The sequence below is a fragment of the Helicoverpa zea genome, chromosome 13, assembly GCF_022581195.2.
Source record: "Helicoverpa zea isolate HzStark_Cry1AcR chromosome 13, ilHelZeax1.1, whole genome shotgun sequence".
NCBI lineage: Eukaryota > Metazoa > Arthropoda > Insecta > Lepidoptera > Noctuidae > Helicoverpa > Helicoverpa zea.
Genome location: NC_061464.1, coordinates 11,003,909 through 11,021,605, shown reverse-complemented (window position 1 = coordinate 11,021,605; position 17,697 = coordinate 11,003,909). Strand labels below are relative to the sequence as shown.

Genomic DNA, 17,697 nt, shown 5'->3' with positions numbered 1-17,697 from the left:
AATGGGAACAACATTAAAAACCTAAATGGTGTCGAAGAAAACCACAAAATTGCAGTATCAAAAATAATTTAATTAGTATAAAATAATCTTAAACAGCACTGACTTTCTTCAATTCTTTAGCAGCAGCGGCCGCAGCTCTGGCACCAAGCTTAATACCTTCCCAAGTCTCAAAGCCAGCTTGTTCAATAAAATGAGGGTCTACAAGGAATCCTTCTAATAACCAACTACTGTTGTTTCTATTAGCAGGCAGTTCATAGGTGTACGAGAATGGGGCAGCAGCTTGCATGGCGTAGTCACTAGCAATACCAGACGCAGAATTCAGCACATGGAAGCTATTACCAACAATATAGTCCTTGTTGGTAGACCATTTGACCCTGTCGATAGCTTGGGCCATTTGGACTCCGAGTAAGTGAAGAAGCAAAGCATTGGAGGGGAGAACTCCGTTGCCGTAACCGTACAAGATCATGCTGCCAAAGCTATGAATGTCAAGGAATAAGGACATTCGGTTGCGATGTTCGGCGATGATGTCCCTGATGACGCAGGTTTCGGGTTCGGAGAAGGCGCTTCTGCCGTGGAAGATATCAGAGCAAACGTTGGAGCTGGACGCTGTGCCCCAGTTCACGTCGAAGTTACTGTTGAGGTCTACTCCCACGCAAAAGTTGGCGATCATGTAGCCGGTGGCGCGGTTCTTACTCCAGAGACGACCCTGGAATATTCAAAACATAGATACATATACACAAAAGAAAGAAAAAGTGCGATGGTGAGATTTTTATTTTAATTGAAGAGGGCTTCAATTTAGCAAATGCTTCTTTATTGACGTCACAAAATTGCATGTTGTGTTCCAATAATAAAATAATCTTTTAGTAGTAGGTATATCTACAAAACATGGTGATAATTAATTGTCTGCCTACTTCTTCTTCAGGCACGTGTTTCATTGGTAGTTAATAACTTTAAATTACATTTTTATCGTATCATTCAGATTATAGTCTCCGTGACGGTCCCGGATCAGAAAAGAACCTCCACATCTCTCTCCCTTGGGTGTCGTAAAAGCCGTGAGTGATGGTGATGAGCATGAAGTGGGCGGGTATAGGGGAAGAGAACGACCGAAGAAACGATGCATGGATTGTGTGAAATTGGATGTCATTAGAAAGAATATTACTTGGGAGATGACGGCAGATGGAAAAGTATGAAAGGAAAAAACATGCTGCGAAAACCCCAAATACAGTTGCGATTTACAGGAAGATGATACATTCAAATTAAAGAGTTAGGCAACTATCAAAGACACAACTATGCATAAGTAGGAATTAAATTAAATGAACCAAAATGACCCAAATATCATCCTAATGCCCACTTAACCTAAAAATTAAAACCAGAAAAAAAATACTATAAGAATGAATACTTACACCGTTAAAAGTGTGAACATAACCATCAGGATTGGCTACAGGCAAGATGATCCAATCGATATTGTTGATCAGGTCAGATTCTGTGACATCAATGACAAGTTTTTGGATGGCGTAGAGAGTCGCAGGGAGGGTCACCCATTCACGACTGTGGAGGAGAGACTGCATCATGACCACGGGCTTGCTGGCATCCTAGAAAAGGAAAATACTAATCTAATATACAATTTACAAAAAAGGTTTTGTCAAGTTGGAATTTAGTTTTGAACGTACTTTGGATGTCAACCTTGAAATAAAGGCTAAAATTAAGCTTTTTGATAAAATTATTAATTTTTTAAGGTTTTGAAATGAATCTTACCTGGAAGTTGGTGGTAGAAATTCTGAGGTACTTGATGGATCTGCCTTCGAAACTCTTTCCTCCTTCAACAACGGTGACAACGTTTGGGAATTCTTTTGCAAGCTCTTGTAAGTAAGCATCGACCTGTAAAATAATGTTTAGTATTCTTGTTATGAATGTCCTGTTTATAGTTTAGACTAAGTATGTGCTCCTGTACAATTTATGTTCTACTTCTTTTTTTCGTAAGTCGGAATGTTATGAAAAATATACAGCAATAATGTAAGCTTTTGTTTACCGCTTCATAATTGTGGATTGTGTCAAAGGACAGACGCGATCTTGAGCTGTTGCTCTTAGCTGCAGCTGCGGCCAGGAGTTGATCTTCCAATTCTAGCTGTCTGAAATCGAAATTATGTTTATTTGTTTGTTTTTCATTACCATTGTTTCAATCTGCATCAATGTTAGCTTCTCAAGCTTACTCTTTAATATTTTCAACTTCGAGCTTGTATTGCACTCCAGACTGTTTGAGGAAGTTTTCAAATATTTCCCTCTTGAATTTGGGGACGAGGACTTTGCCAGGGCGTCCGGGTATAGCATCAGACCAGACATCGAGCATCAAATCATTTTCGAAGTCATGGACCAGTTTGACTTGGTCCATTGAGGTAACATCTACTTGATAAACGGCGTGTCTGCAAATAAAGTGAACATGTGTGTGAAGAAAATGTTGTGGATGATCATGGTTTATGACGAAAAATCAGGAAAACTATTTATTCATAATCTAGTTTTTAAGTTAAACAATGAATATTGAGAGACAAGGCTATGTCACCCAAAAGTGTCCGGATTGGCGTCAGACATATTAGTTTAGATGAGGTAGAAACCAAATTGATCTTACCCATCGTAAATTTCATGTTTAGCCAGCACCCCGGCTACAAACAAACAGAATACTAATAAGTATTTCATGGTTAAAACGATGTGACAATTAAGCCACTTTATAATTAAATAGTAACAATTTCTGAAATCCTTTCATTTTATGTACAAGAGCATCTGATAAAGACATTAGATTTTAATTAATATATCTAATCCTGCCGATTACAATCTGTCGTACTTCGCAATTGATTACGGCTACTAAATCATTATCCTAGATTATTTATTTATTAAGGAGAAATGTAATTATTTACGTTTCAAAGTTTGATCAAGATAGTTGTAGTAGGTATAAAAAAGCAATCGCGCTTTTGATGAATATCGATGACGTCATTCGAATGAAAAAATCATGAAGTACACTATGACAGATGGTGTAAAAAAGTGAAATAAAAAAATTGCGTGCGCGTCATCTATAGTGCGCGCGGAAGTAGTTGGCTGCGCTATAGGTGGCGACAGGGGTGAGGGGAGCGTTGCTTATTGCACGCAATGCACATGAGATTAGAGAGTGTTGACACTATTTTGAGTCCGTTACTCTTCCTTATTTTGACAGCCGACTTTCCAAAGACCCTGCAATACTGTTAAGTCCACCTACATGCAGACGATACTCAGATATATAAGTCAAAACACAGGGATATTTATAGCTTCAAATATACAGCATCGAAAATATGGAATAATATTCCCCCACCTTTAAGAAATATTAAAAATGCATTCAATTTTAAAAACAAGTGTAAACACAAAAAAATACTTAATAATTATCTATAATAAGCTGTATTTTCAAATTACACATTATATCCCTTATTATTTTACTAAGATCCTAATTTAATATGTCGGAGACGGTCATTAGTACGTACACTAAACGAGACGCAAGCGCGCCCTCTGGTGGCGTTTCCGTGAAACAACATTTTGTCGCGCTTGGCAGAGTTGTGGTGGTTAGCGTGGCGTCCGGGGAGCTCAGTCTTCATTGAGTGTTCGTGGAGTCTTCGTTGAGTCGTCATGAAACTGTCTAGTGCACCTAGTGTTATTGCCTAGCGTTGTAGTACCTTAACTTATTGTAAAGTGTCTAGTGAAATTAAATTTGTGTGTATCGTATGGTATGATGATGATGATGATGATGAACAGACAGACTTGTGTTGCTGGGGAGTTTGTTGCGCCACTTCTTCTCCCCAGCCAAAACACATAGGAAGTGGTGAAGGGCGGGCGTTTTGGGGTCTATCTTTTGTTCTGACTAATTTGAATAAACGTTTTTGAGTTTTGAGTTTTTTTGAGTTATCTCTTTGTACGATTACCCTAGCTGATGTCGGACAATAGTGCTATCCTGATGTAGCTCCGACAAATATTTAAAAAGCCACGACCGACAAACTTTTTTTCCTATTCTATTTTATTTTCTGTAATGTTTGATCACAGCGTTAAAAATGTACGTTTATCGTTCTTTTGGTGTTACTGTAAACGGGAGTCAAGGGTTCGAGCTGAAAATTTACGCTCGGCAACTCCTTTTGGGAAGCCTGAGCATAAGCTAACGCTCGAACCTTTTGCTTTCGGTATTATAGCCTCCATGTTAAGTTTTTTTTCTGTTTGCTGGAAACAATAAACTTCTATTTTATTCTATCCACGAAGTACGGTGCCTAACTGAGTAATGAGAGCAAGTGCCCTCGCCTCTCCGCCCCACCGCTCACATACCTATACCTAAGGCGCGGCCAACTAGTTCCGCGCGGACTGTATCTATTACAGATAACATGAGAAAGTTATGTCCGTGAAGTGTGTCATTTTATTGATTGGAACACAAATTAATGAAAATTTCAAAACATATCATCAATAGTCTCGTTGAGATAACGAGACTATTGATGATGATGAAGATATTAAAATTACAAGACCTTAATCCAAATTGTATTTATTCAACACAAAAATGTCTGGGTATGAATAATGAATATTCAACGACGAAATGTCACGAATGACGAGCTTCTGCCTACGGCATACAATCGGGTCATAATGGACTGTAGAGTGCGATCAAGTAATATCTGGTGCGATGATTTGTAAACTCAATGGGAACAACATTAAAAACCTAAATGGTGTCGAAGAAAACCACAAAATTGCAGTATCAAAAATAATTTAATTAGTATAAAATAATCTTAAACAGCACTGACTTTCTTCAATTCTTTAGCAGCAGCGGCCGCAGCTCTGGCACCAAGCTTAATACCTTCCCAAGTCTCAAAGCCAGCTTGTTCAATAAAATGAGGGTCTACAAGGAATCCTTCTAATAACCAACTACTGTTGTTTCTATTAGTAGGCAGTTCATAGGTGTACGAGAATGGGGCAGCAGCTTGCATGGCGTAGTCACTAGCAATACCAGACGCAGCATTCAGCACATGGAAGCTATTACCAACAATATAGTCCTTGTTGGTAGACCATTTGACCCTGTCGATAGCTTGGGCCATTTGGACTCCGAGTAAGTGAAGAAGCAAAGCATTGGAGGGGAGAACTCCGTTGCCGTAACCGTACAAGATCATGCTGCCAAAGCTATGAATGTCAAGGAATAAGGACATTCGGTTGCGATGTTCGGCGATGATGTCCCTGATGACGCAGGTTTCGGGTTCGGAGAAGGCGCTTCTGCCGTGGAAGATATCAGAGCAAACGTTGGAGCTGGACGCTGTGCCCCAGTTCACGTCGAAGTTACTGTTGAGGTCTACTCCCACGCAAAAGTTGGCGATCATGTAGCCGGTGGCGCGGTTCTTACTCCAGAGACGGCCCTGGAATATTCAAAACATAGATACATATACACAAAAGAAAGAAAAAGTGCGATGGTGAGATTTTTATTTTAATTGAAGAGGGCTTCAATTTAGCAAACGCTTCTTTATTGACGTCACAAAATTGCATGTTGTGTTCCAATAATAAAATAATCTTTTAGTAGTAGGTATATCTACAAAACATGGTGATAATTAATTGTCTGCCTACTTCTTCAGGCACGTGTTTCATTGGTAGTTAATAACTTTAAATTACATTTTTATCGTATCATTCAGATTATAGTCTCCGTGACGGTCCCGGATCAGAAAAGAACCTCCACATCTCTCTCCCTTGGGTGTCGTAAAAGCCGTGAGTGATGGTGATGAGCATGAAGTGGGCGGGTATAGGGGAAGAGAACGACCGAAGAAACGATGCATGGATTGTGTGAAATTGGATGTCATTAGAAAGAATATTACTTGGGAGATGACGGCAGATGGAAAAGTATGAAAGGAAAAAACATGCTGCGAAAACCCCAAATACAGTTGCGATTTACAGGAAGATGATACATTCAAATTAAAGAGTTAGGCAACTATCAAAGACACAACTATGCATAAGTAGGAATTAAATTAAATGAACCAAAATGACCCAAATATCATCCTAATGCCCACTTAACCTAAAAATTAAAACCAGAAAAAAAATACTTTAAGAATGAATACTTACACCGTTAAAAGTGTGAACATAACCATCAGGATTGGCTACAGGCAAGATGATCCAATCGATATTGTTGATCAGGTCAGATTCTGTGACATCAATGACAAGTTTTTGGATGGCGTAGAGAGTCGCATGGAGGGTCACCCATTCACGACTGTGGAGGAGAGACTGCATCATGACCACGGGCTTGCTGGCATCCTAGAAAAGGAAAATACTAATCTAATATACAATTTACAAAAAAGGTTTTGTCAAGTTGGAATTTAGTTTTGAACGTACTTTGGATGTCAACCTTGAAATAAAGGCTAAAATTAAGCTTTTTGATAAAATGATTAATTTTTTAAGGTTTTGAAATGAATCTTACCTGGAAGTTGGTGGTTTTTTTTTCTTCTGAGGGTAGTTGAAAAGAGCACAACTTTTATAATTGCTCCTGAGTTTTATTTTGTTTAAAAATACAAATATTGTTTATTTCACTGTGCATATGCACTAAATAGTGGCATTATCCATAGATGCACTCACTTATATAAAACTCTCAGGTGTATCACTATAATTACACTTTCAACATAATATATAACAATGGAGCTCTACACAAAACTTGCTGGTAGTATGAAAGAACTGTCCAACACATTTACATCACGGATGGCAGCATATGAAGAGGAGCTGAAGAGTGTGAGCAACAATGAAGCCCCACATAAATCCATTGCCAGCCTGTCCCGGGATTACACTGACTTCAAGTGTCTGGTATGGAAGACTATGAGTGCCCTCAAACTGCAGATGGAGTTGTTGACGCTGGGTCTGGACAGGCATGAGATGGCCTCACGCAGGCAAGTTCTCCTTCTACATGGTCTTCCGGAAAAGAAGGATGAAGAGTATGTGTCTCAGGCAGTCATAGTTCTTACAGAGAAATTGAAGATGACCAACATTTCTGCGGTGGATATAGCCTCATGTCATCGTCTGGGCACTGCGACGGGTAAGCCACGTCCTCTACTCATCAGATTCCATAGCCTCAGTCTACGCAGTGAAGTGTGGCGAAGCAAGACCATGTTGAAGGGCTCTGGATTGGTCTTCACGGAGTTTCTGACCAAACCCCGACACGATGCGTTCCTTGCCGCCCGCAAGCATTTTGGGGTGAGGCAGTGCTGGACGTCTGAAGGCAAGGTGGTGATACTGCTGCCAGATAAGTCACGGCGAAAAATAGAATCCCCAGATGAACTGCAGCAATTGACAAGGCAGTTTCCGACGTCGGCTGTTTCTGCTAGCGAGTTGACAGTGGGCACACGGGAAAGTCCATTGTCCAACAAGTCTCCATCAGGGAAGAAACCGGTCAGTGGGTCGTCTAAACCGAAAAAGCCTGCAAAATAATATATATATTTTTTTTGTTTTGTATTGTCGGTCACCTAACATTTTTGTTTATATAGTTTTTATGACAACATCTTCCACAGATTACCTCTATACCTGAATTCGTTCGGAAACTATATTTAGATACGAACCTTTTCATCCATGTATTGTTATACTTATTATAACTAGCGAGTGCATCGAGGATGTTTTGAATAGTAGGTTATTTTAATTTTATTCTATTTTTTTATTTTTATTCTATATATATATATATATTTTTGTCAATAATTATTTGTCATGTTCGACAATTTTGATGACAGTTTTGTTTCTTGTTCGTCTTCTTGTGCATCTGACGAGAGCTTTGCCAGTGCGTTCAGTGATGATTCAGTGCATCTGCGTGATCAACTGTTTACTACTTTCTCTCCCTACAGTAAATTTTTCAATGTGGTCCACATAAATGCTCAAAGTGTTCCCGCTCATCATGCTGATCTCCTGTCCTCTTTTGACTCAAACCTTGTTCAAGCTATCCTTGTATCTGAAACTTTCCTCAAACCAGCACTTCCCTCCACCCAATATTCCTTGCCCGGCTACAAACTTGTCCGTAATGACAGAACTGGCAAGGGAGGCGGAGGGGTCGCCATTTATCTACGTGGTGATATCTCCTATCACATTGTGGACAAGTCTCCGAGCGATTACTCTAAATTTGCTGAACATCTCTTTATCGAAATTAATTTTAATGGTGCCAAAATACTTTTAGGTGTATATTATAATCCTTCGTGCACTTTCGACTACTTTTCTTCTTTTGAGTCGAAACTTGAATCTCTCACTCCCTGTTATGACCACACTATTATCCTCGGAGACTTCAACACCTGTTTAATTAAGGATGATGTGCGCAGCCGTAAACTTCGATCTCTTGTCTCTTCTGTCAATATGAACATTCTTCAGCTTAATGCTACTCATCACGCCCCTCACTGTAATCCCTCTCTTCTAGATCTTATAATAGTATCAGACCCTAGCAAAGTAGCCACTCATGGTCAACTTCCTGCCTCTTTCTCATATCATGACCTTTTGTTTCTATCTTATAAGATTCGTCCTCCTAAGCGTAAATCCAAGTTTCTTTTCCTTCGCAGTTTCAAGAACATTGATATGGATCGTTTGATGGAGGATGCGGGCAGAATTGACTGGTCTCCTGTTTACGACTGCACTGATGTGGATTCCATGGTATCTGAATTTAACAAGTTAGTGTTGGAACTCTACGATAAACATGCACCTGTTAAAAAAGTCAGAGTCAAACACCTTCCAGCCCCGTGGCTATCTGACAGTATAAAACAGGAAATGTCAAGACGGGATAAGGCTAAGCGACGCTACAGAAGGGATCCAACTGAGGAGAACTGGTCTTTTTACAAGCAATTACGTAATCGCTGCAGTCGTCTGTGCAGAGATGCGAAGAGACGCCATATTCACAACTCCATTAAAAACTTCAACACAGCACAAGTATGGCAATTTCTTAAGACTTTTGGTATCGGGAAGGTCGCTAATGATAGCGCTCCCGAATTAAACCTCAACACAATTAATGACCATTTCTCGAAGTCACCAGTAACGCTGGACGACAACGTTAAATCGTCTACTCTTCAGTATCTCTCAAAACTTTCTTTGCCTAAATGTACTTCGTTTTCATTCCACCCGGCTACGGAGGGAGATATCAAACGTGCCATTCTATCCATCTCCACAAAAGCTGTCGGGGATGACGGCCTTCACCTACAAATGCTACTTCCTATCCTTAATATCATCATTCCTGTCATTCTCCACCTAGTCAATTATTCCCTCTTCACTAGCTCCTTTCCATCGGCTTGGAAGAAAGCTCATGTGTTGCCCTTGCCCAAAGTCTCCAATCCATCCTCAGTGTCTCAGTATCGTCCTATATCCATACTTCCAATTCTATCCAAAGTCCTTGAGAGTGTTGTCAACAATCAACTTTCTCGTTATCTCTCCTTTAACAGCCTGCTAAGTCCATACCAGTCTGGTTTTCGCCCTGGCCATAGTACAGTGTCGGCTCTCATCAAAATTACTGATGATATCCGGCTGGCTATGGAGAAGGGGCTTTTAACTGTACTGGTTTTGCTGGATTTTAGCAGTGCGTTTAACTCAGTTGATTTCGACATCCTCTTAGGTATCCTATCCTCACTAAATGTATCTCCTTCTGCTGTGGGGTGGTTCAACTCTTATCTTCGAGGTCGCTCACAGTCGGTTCGCGTTGATGAGGCTTCCTCTGAGTGGCGGGAACTCGCTGCGGGTGTTCCTCAAGGTGGCGTTCTCTCTCCATTACTTTTCTCCGTTTTTATAAACGCCATCACTAAGTCACTAGTTTCGCATTACCATCTCTATGCAGATGACTTGCAGCTTTATCAACACTTCAAACTTGAAGAGCTGCCGAAAGCAATTGATGCCATCAATAATGATCTTAGAAACATAAGTCGATGGGCTAAGGATTTCGGACTTCTAGTCAATCCTGCCAAGTCACAAGCTATCATTATTGGTGGCAGATATTTCCTTAATAAGCTGTCTTCTCCACCACCGGTTTCATATGATAGCGTTGCCATCCCATACTCCTCTGCGGTCAAGAACTTGGGGGTAATTATGGACTGTCATTTATCCTGGGGTTCACACATTGCGGAAGTAAGCAGAAGGGTTTTTTGCTCGTTTCAGTCACTCAAACGTCTCCAGAAGTTCCTGCCTTTTCCGACAAAAATTACTCTCGCTCAGTCGCTTCTTCTCCCTCTTTTAGATTATGCTGATGTCTGCTTTCTTGATGCGACTGAAGAACTTCTTGACAAACTCGAGCGTCTGCAGAATTTGTGTATTCGCTTCATTTTTGGCCTCCGGAAATACGACCATGTGTCAGAATTTCGGAGCCAGCTGAAGTGGCTGCCAATTCGGCAGCGTCGAGATGCTCATATTCTATCTTTTCTCTTTTCTCTTCTTCATAATCCCAACGCTCCGAGCTATCTTCGGGAACGTTTTGAGTTCCTTGTTCCCAGAGGCAAACCCTGTCGCTCCTCTGTATCTCTCCTAGTCCGTATCCCTCCTCATACTTCGAGCCGTTATGATGGATCCTTCACTGTGCGCGCTGTGAGGCTTTGGAACGCTCTGCCTCACAGTATACGTGAGAGCAAGTCGTTAGATGTCTTCAGGAGACGAACTAAAGAACATTTCCTGTCAACATGACCTTATTTGTATGTATGTATTTATTTATTTATTATATTTTATGTTTTATTTATAGGTATATATTTTATGTTATGTAGTTTCATCTTTGTTTTGTTTAATGTTGTGCACTTTAAATTTTCTCTTCCCTATCGCATCTCTCTATCGCTCTAAGGTTTGCTGTTAGAGAACCCAGTTCTGGGTTAAGCTCGCCTTTGTACATGTCTTCTCTGTGTTGTGTGTCTTTTTTTTATATGTTTTTGTGTACAATAAAGAATAAAATAGAAATTCTGAGGTACTTGATGGATCTGCCTTCGAAACTCTTTCCTCCTTCAACAACGGTGACAACGTTTGGGAATTCTTTTGCAAGCTCTTGTAAGTAAGCATCGACCTGTAAAATAATGTTTAGTATTCTTGTTATGAATGTCCTGTTTATAGTTTAGACTAAGTATGTGCTTCTGTACAATTTATGTTCTACTTCTTTTTTTCGTAAGTCGGAATGTTATGAAAAATATACAGCAATAATGTAAGCTTTTGTTTACCGCTTCATAATTGTGGATTGTGTCAAAGGACAGACGCGATCTTGAGCTGTTGCTCTTAGCTGCAGCTGCGGCCAGGAGTTGATCTTCCAATTCTAGCTGTCTGAAATCGAAATTATGTTTATTTGTTTGTTTTTCATTACCATTGTTTCAATCTGCATCAATGTTAGCTTCTCAAGCTTACTCTTTAATATTTTCAACTTTGAGCTTGTATTGCACTCCAGACTGTTTGAGGAAGTTTTCAAATATTTCCCTCTTGAATTTGCGGACGAGGACTTTGCCAGGGCGTCCGGGTATAGCATCAGACCAGACATCGAGCATCAAATCATTTTCGAAGTCATGGACCAGTTTGACTTGGTCCATTGAGGTAACATCTACTTGATAAACGGCGTGTCTGAAAATAAATTGAAGATTTGTGTGAATCAAATGTTATTGAAGGGCGATTCAGCAAAAAGGTAAATAAGAATCTTGTGGATGGTCATGGTTTATAACGAAAAATCAGGAAAACTAATAATTCATCATCCAGTTGTTATGTTTAATTTGGAATATTAAGAGACAAGGCCAAGGTCATCCAAAAGGGTCCGGATTGGCGACAGATATATTAGTTTAGATGAGGAAGAAACCAAATTGATCTTACCTATCGTAAATTTCATGTTTAGCCAGCACCCCGGCCACAGAGAAACAGAATACTAATAAGTATTTCATGGTTAAAACGATGTGACAGTTAAGCCACTTTATAATAAAATAGCAACAATTTCTGGAATCCTTTCATTTTATGTACAAGAGCATCTGATAAACATATTAGATTTTAATTAATATCACTAATCCTGCCGATTACAATCTGTCGTACTCGTCGCACTCTTTCAGTAAGTATACCGCCAAATATTGTAATATAAACACCGATGCAGATCTTGGGATGTAGAGATGAAAGATTTATCAAAGTGTTGTGATGTCTAGCTGACATGTGTAAGTTGTCTTAGAATAGAGCATGAGCATGGTTCACTTTCGAAACATTAGGTAGTAGAAAAAATCCTTTAATTAATATTTTAGTACAAAAGTACAGTCAGCACCAAAAGTCGATGAACAGAATCAACATGACAAAACACCTGTTCACAATAAAATGCCATAAGTTATAGTCGCAACTAGGAAACAAAATAGACTGTACACCAGAAACTTACAAAAGTCGTTAAACACGAGTATTTCAAAAGTATCTGTGCTCTAGTATTCCTAAAGTCGCTGTACACCATCAATCCAAATGTCGCTGAACATCATTGTATCAAAAGTCACTAAACAGCAGTAAATACAAAATTAGGTTAACAAAGTATATTTTTAATGTTGCCGTGTGTTAATGTACTTTTGACGCTTATCTTGTTCAGCTACTTTTGGGACAGTACTTGCTTGACCTTAATAATGTTAGTATCTATTTCAATAATTTTAATAATTATTTTGGAAATACACTCTTTTGCAAAAAAAGCGGGCACCTATGCGAAATCTTAGTTTTAAGGACTTTACGTGTATTTCAAAGGGTTTTAATGATTGTAGTATGTTTCTAGCATCCAAAGGGTTAGCCAAGCATGCGTGAGAGTGTATTCTAAATTTGAATTTTGTACAATTGCTAAGAAATTGGTTAAACCTTGTTTTGGACTAATTGCTGGCAGAAATTTCGTCGGTGTTTTGAAAAGTTTTTGAAGTGATTTTCAGAAAACTGATAATGCAGTTTTAATTAATGATTAATGTACCTTTTTGTTAGATAAAACATTTTTGAAAAACTATGCATATTTGATAAAATGTTCACCTGCTCTAAATGGGCTATACTGATGATTGATGGCAATGTTAAGAGTTTCGGTATTTTAGTGTGAAGCGTTCTACTGTTTAAATATTGTACCCACGTGTTTTAAAATATCGCTTTTTCATAATTAAACACTATTTAGAGGAGTATCAGTACATTGGGCTGCGACAAAACCAATTTAAAGTAAGCAGTGCCGATCACAACTCGTCTCCTTTTGGACTTTAACATTTTTTTAAAGCAAATATTTAATAATTTTTTTAAAGAAAATAGCGCATAGACTATGAGCACGAAGTCTTAAGGTCTCGTAATTACTGATTTTCAAACAACCTCGTCTTTTCGGAAACTCCGTAGACCTCCAAAGATCTATGAGTCTGAGCCTTCAAATAGCGTGTTTTCATCCCACTGACATTTTATTAAATAAACTTGACTGCACCGAGATTTCCTAGCATCTACAGCACTTTCCTGCTTAAGTCATAACAATAATTGGCTATCTGTTTATTTCTTAAGAAACATACGTTTGGTCAAAAATTTTGAATTCTTGACTCCCTTTCAGCGAAATCATCGTTTCAATCATCAGCCCAAAGTACTGATACTCCTCTAAATAGTGTTTAATTATGAAAAAGCGATATTTTAAAACACGTGGTTACAATATTTAAACAGTAGAATGCTTCACACTAAAATACTGAAACTCTTAACATTGCCATCAATCATCAGTATAGCCCATTTAGAGCAGGTGAAAATTTTATCAAATACGCATAGTTTTTTCAAAAATGTTTTATCTAACAAAAGGGTACATAAATCATTAATTAAAACTGCATTATCAGTTTTCTGAAAATCACTTCAAAAACTTTTCAAAACACCGACGAACTTTCTGCCAGCAATTAGTCCAAAACAAGGTTTAACCAATTTCTTAGCAATTGTACAAAATTAAAATTTAGAATACACTCTCACGCATGCTTGGCTAACCCTTTTGATGCTAGAAACATACTACAATCATTAAAACCCTTTAAAATACACGTAAAGTCCTTAAAACTAAGATTTCGCATAGGTGCCCGCTTTTTTTGCAAAAGAGTTTATATTCAATGTACAGAATTGACCTCTCTATAGATTTATTATAAGTATAGATTAGTATGATTACTGACAATAAAATATAATTGCTTTGTAAATAAGTATTGAAATAGATACTAACGTGTTAACATACATTATTAAGGTCATGCAAGTACTGTCCCAAAAGTAGCTGAACAACATAAGCGTCAAAAGTACATTAACACACGGCAACATTAAAAATATACTTTGTTAACCTAATTTTGTATTTACTGCTGTTTAGTGATTTTTGATACAATGATGTTCAGCGACATTTGGATTGATGGTGTACAGCGACTTTAGGAATACTAGAGCACAGATACTTTTGAAATACTCGTGTTTAACGACTTTTGTAAGTTTCTGGTGTACAGTCTATTTTGTTTCCTAGTTGCGACTATAACTTATGGCATTTTATTGTGAACAGGTGTTTTGTCATGTTGATTCTGTTCATCGACTTTTGGTGCTGACTTACATAAGTTAAGAAAAAAGGATGTTTGATAGGTACGCATATCGGTTGTGTCGCAGTTCCTATTACAATCTATGATAGATCTTTATCTGCATGAACCGTTATTAATTATACCTGCCTTTTTATTTTTACTTTTTTATATTTTTTTAATTATACCTACAAGTCATATTTGTTTACATCATTGATATGTAGGTATTATTGTACGATTTGCAGGATTGTTCGAAAGAGTTACGGAAACTTAGGCATACAAAGGATCCAGTAGTGATAACAGTAGAAAGGTGAGATTTAGTCCATTGCATCAGACCTGGGAAGGTCACCTGATGATTTTCCAACACGAACACGTGATGACGGGTCCTCTAAAACTTTTTGCTTTCGGTCCCTTTTTCAAAACTGGAAGTCTAGCAGTTGGTGCATGGGAGAATACGCAAACATAGGTCCTGCGCTCAATCTCTCTTCGTTTGTGCCATTGGGCTGTGAGTTCGAGAGAATGAGGAAAAATACAGTATATTATGCGTCAGGCTCGAAAATCACTGCAGTGGAAGCGAACTTTGGCCAGAGGCTCAATGTACAAAAAGTTAGTGCGTATTTAAATTACTACGAATAGATAACAATTAAACTTTTTCCTGTTAATAATCCTCATTGGCGTTTTCCTTAGGGTATAATTTAGGCGATCACCAAAAATATTTTTAAGACTCTAAGCTGAGGCACCAAATAAAATAAACAACTCCAAAAAAAATAAATTGACTTTATTAAAAGGGCACTAAAGTATATAATATTATGATCCAAAAAAAAAAAAATAACATCAGAAAAATCGCAAATCTCGCACAAATATTATTTTTGGTTCCCAAAATGGATTAATGGTCACCAAATTCTATCCAACTAAAAGATTAATATTACTACCAAAATCAAAGTTAGTGACGAAAACGAATCGCTGCAAAACCGACTCCACGTAATCTTGTCTGCCCTACCCCTAGAGTGCAATTCAAATCCGCGTAGGCGTGGAGGGGCGAGGCGGCCTGCGAGCTGAGGCGCAGGTAGTTTCAGCGCTCGCCGCCGCGGCTGAGGCTGGCCGGCTCAGCCGGCCAGCAAGCCGAAGCTGCGGTGGTGAGCGTGAAAACCCTCTGCGACGATAAGCTCGCATGGGACCGCCGGAGCCCCGCAGTGCCGGAGCCGTGACAGAAGCCATGCTTGCTGCATGTTTCGTGCTTACATTTTACTACTGAGTTACACACAAATTCATATAACAATAAATAAGCGACGTACGTTTGGGAACCCCAGTATATTAATTGGTATTTGGGAAATATTCTAGCGATCGTTAGCTTTTTTAGTCTAACAAAAATGACCAAATTAGGAGTCATGGTATTACATAATTGGTAACATCTGACAATATATAATATTTGGTCTAAAGTGTATTTTAAAGGCGTCCATATATTTTTTTAGTAGTCAATAATACGAAAAAATGGTTTTACCTAATAATATTTTTGGAAACGTTATTTGGTGACCATTTATCCATTTTGGTAACCGTTTAGAATTTTTTTGGTAGTAAAATAGGTACTTTTTTGGGTGGTGTTTAAACACAAGCCTTTTCCTTATAGATTTAATCTATTATGTGATGTTACTGTTAATGACACGATTTATATAGTAGATAAACTGTCACATGAGGCCATCGCGGTTCTAATCAGTTCCTTTTACTACTAAGAACTGTGTACACAATTTTAGATTTAGGCAATACCACGGAGGAAGGAAAGATAGCGGAGATACCACAAGGAACATAGGTCAGGCACATCTGCGGAACGGGAGATGTAGATTTTAACTCCCATCCCCGACCGCAGAAGGCGCACCGGGAGCAGGAGAAGGGCGGACAACGCCCTCTTCCGCCCCCCATGAATGGACCCGAGCCGGTGGCTCGCGTGTGTGTCGGCTTGTACCCCTGAGGCGATGCACGGGGTACGCGGACACCTCACTACCCCGTGCAAGAGACGAGGCCCGTGCGTGGGGCTGCTGAAGAATCAGGAATCCCGCGACCCCGGGTAAGAGCCGGTAAGAGTCCGGCACACCCCTCCGCCTCTCCCCAGGTGGTGGAAGTCGATAAGGATTTCCCGCTCCCAAAAAAAAAGCACCTTCTTGTAGGTCAAGTAACGTGCGGTTTCCATAGAAAGCGTGTGAGGGCCGAGCTGGTATCTTTTCCATGTTCGCATTTTGGCACGCTACTTTCTTTGCAGATTTTGTGTTGTGACATTTCCGCTAGTACCTAATTTTGTTCTCCATGGTACAACCCAGCGTAGGCCACGTCTAAAAACGTGACTAATCCCATCAAATTACGTAGAAAAGGATCAACAAATAATTATCTATTCAAAAATAGCCTACAAAACAGCCGATATGTGCAATAGTGACGACGAGACGGATTACATTTATAATTAATCATTTAAATTCATACTGGATATAGATATCATCGATAAAGTAAGTCTGGTTTTAATATTAAGACTGATAATTAAAAGTTCGTATTTACCTATTTTGAAATGGTATTTATATAGGAGGATCATTCATTTGGTTAGTTTGTTGTTCAGTTACAGAACAAAAATGTTCTAGTCCTGTGTGAGGGTGTGTGTGTGTGTATAGAATGTGTGTGTCCTGTGTGTTAAGGGCCTGCATCTCAAGATTGATTGTGTCCGGTGGGGGACTGGATGCACTAGATTCCCAGACCCCCTCCACTCAGGCGAGGTCGGAGTGCCGCTGGGCCTTTTTAGTGGGTATACCGGGAACGTCGTTACCGGAGAGTCCCACATACCCCTCTCCCGTCCCCCGACGGGAAGGGCATGCGTAATAGCATTTTTTACCCAGCGACAACAAAAAAAAAAAAAAAGATTGATTGTGTGGATATGAATCGAGACACATAAAATGTTTGGAATAACTTATTATGTACCTTGTCAGTCTATCATATCTGGTCCTTATAAATATTTCATACTTATGATTTTTCCAACCTGTAGAAGCATGCTCATTGATCCAAAGTGTTTTGACGTTTGGTTGTCTAGTCTAAGTCTGGCGACGCGGCTTGAAGAGAAAGATATTAGAAAAAGACTAGGCAGATGATTGGCCGATAAACCAAGCATCGTCATACAACACCACTAGTATCATGGCACACGAGACTTCACTCCTAATGGCTGAGAATTTAGAGATTTTTTTATCAGTACTTTACAAACGCTATC

General features: G+C 39.1%; 2 protein-coding genes across 2 annotated transcripts; both read right to left on the bottom strand.

Annotated features, from left to right (window-relative positions):
• Window positions 1–49: 49 nt before the first annotated feature.
• Window positions 50–2,900, bottom strand: LOC124635937 (carboxypeptidase B-like). The gene is made up of 6 exons (XM_047171899.1): window positions 2,624–2,900; window positions 2,211–2,420; window positions 2,030–2,129; window positions 1,756–1,878; window positions 1,404–1,592; window positions 50–706 (listed from the first exon to the last, which is right to left on the bottom strand). The coding sequence occupies exons 1-6, from the start codon at window positions 2,689–2,691 to the stop codon at window positions 89–91; spliced, it is 1,308 nt and encodes a 435-aa protein (XP_047027855.1). The 5' UTR covers window positions 2,692–2,900; the 3' UTR covers window positions 50–88.
• Window positions 2,901–4,739: 1,839 nt separating this feature from the next.
• Window positions 4,740–12,238, bottom strand: LOC124635885 (carboxypeptidase B-like). The gene is made up of 7 exons (XM_047171839.1): window positions 11,791–12,238; window positions 11,338–11,547; window positions 11,157–11,256; window positions 10,898–11,005; window positions 6,443–6,457; window positions 6,091–6,279; window positions 4,740–5,396 (listed from the first exon to the last, which is right to left on the bottom strand). The coding sequence occupies exons 1-7, from the start codon at window positions 11,856–11,858 to the stop codon at window positions 4,779–4,781; spliced, it is 1,308 nt and encodes a 435-aa protein (XP_047027795.1). The 5' UTR covers window positions 11,859–12,238; the 3' UTR covers window positions 4,740–4,778.
• Between the last annotated feature and the right edge of the window lie 5,459 nt (window positions 12,239–17,697).

Excerpts from the sequence above, each read along its gene's own strand:
- LOC124635885 (XM_047171839.1), bottom strand. The coding sequence starts at position 11,858 with ATGAAATACTTATTAGTATTCTGTTTCTCTGTGGCCGGGGTGCTGGCT. Across the intron at positions 11,548-11,790 it reads AAACATGAAATTTACGATAG|ACACGCCGTTTATCAAGTAG; the intron begins GTAAGATCAATT and ends ATTTATTTTCAG. Across the intron at positions 5,397-6,090 it reads ATGTTCACACTTTTAACGGT|GGCCGTCTCTGGAGTAAGAA; the intron begins GTAAGTATTCAT and ends TGAATATTCCAG.
- LOC124635937 (XM_047171899.1), bottom strand. The coding sequence starts at position 2,691 with ATGAAATACTTATTAGTATTCTGTTTGTTTGTAGCCGGGGTGCTGGCT. Across the intron at positions 1,593-1,755 it reads TTTCTACCACCAACTTCCAG|GATGCCAGCAAGCCCGTGGT; the intron begins GTAAGATTCATT and ends TTCCTTTTCTAG. Across the intron at positions 707-1,403 it reads ATGTTCACACTTTTAACGGT|GGTCGTCTCTGGAGTAAGAA; the intron begins GTAAGTATTCAT and ends TGAATATTCCAG.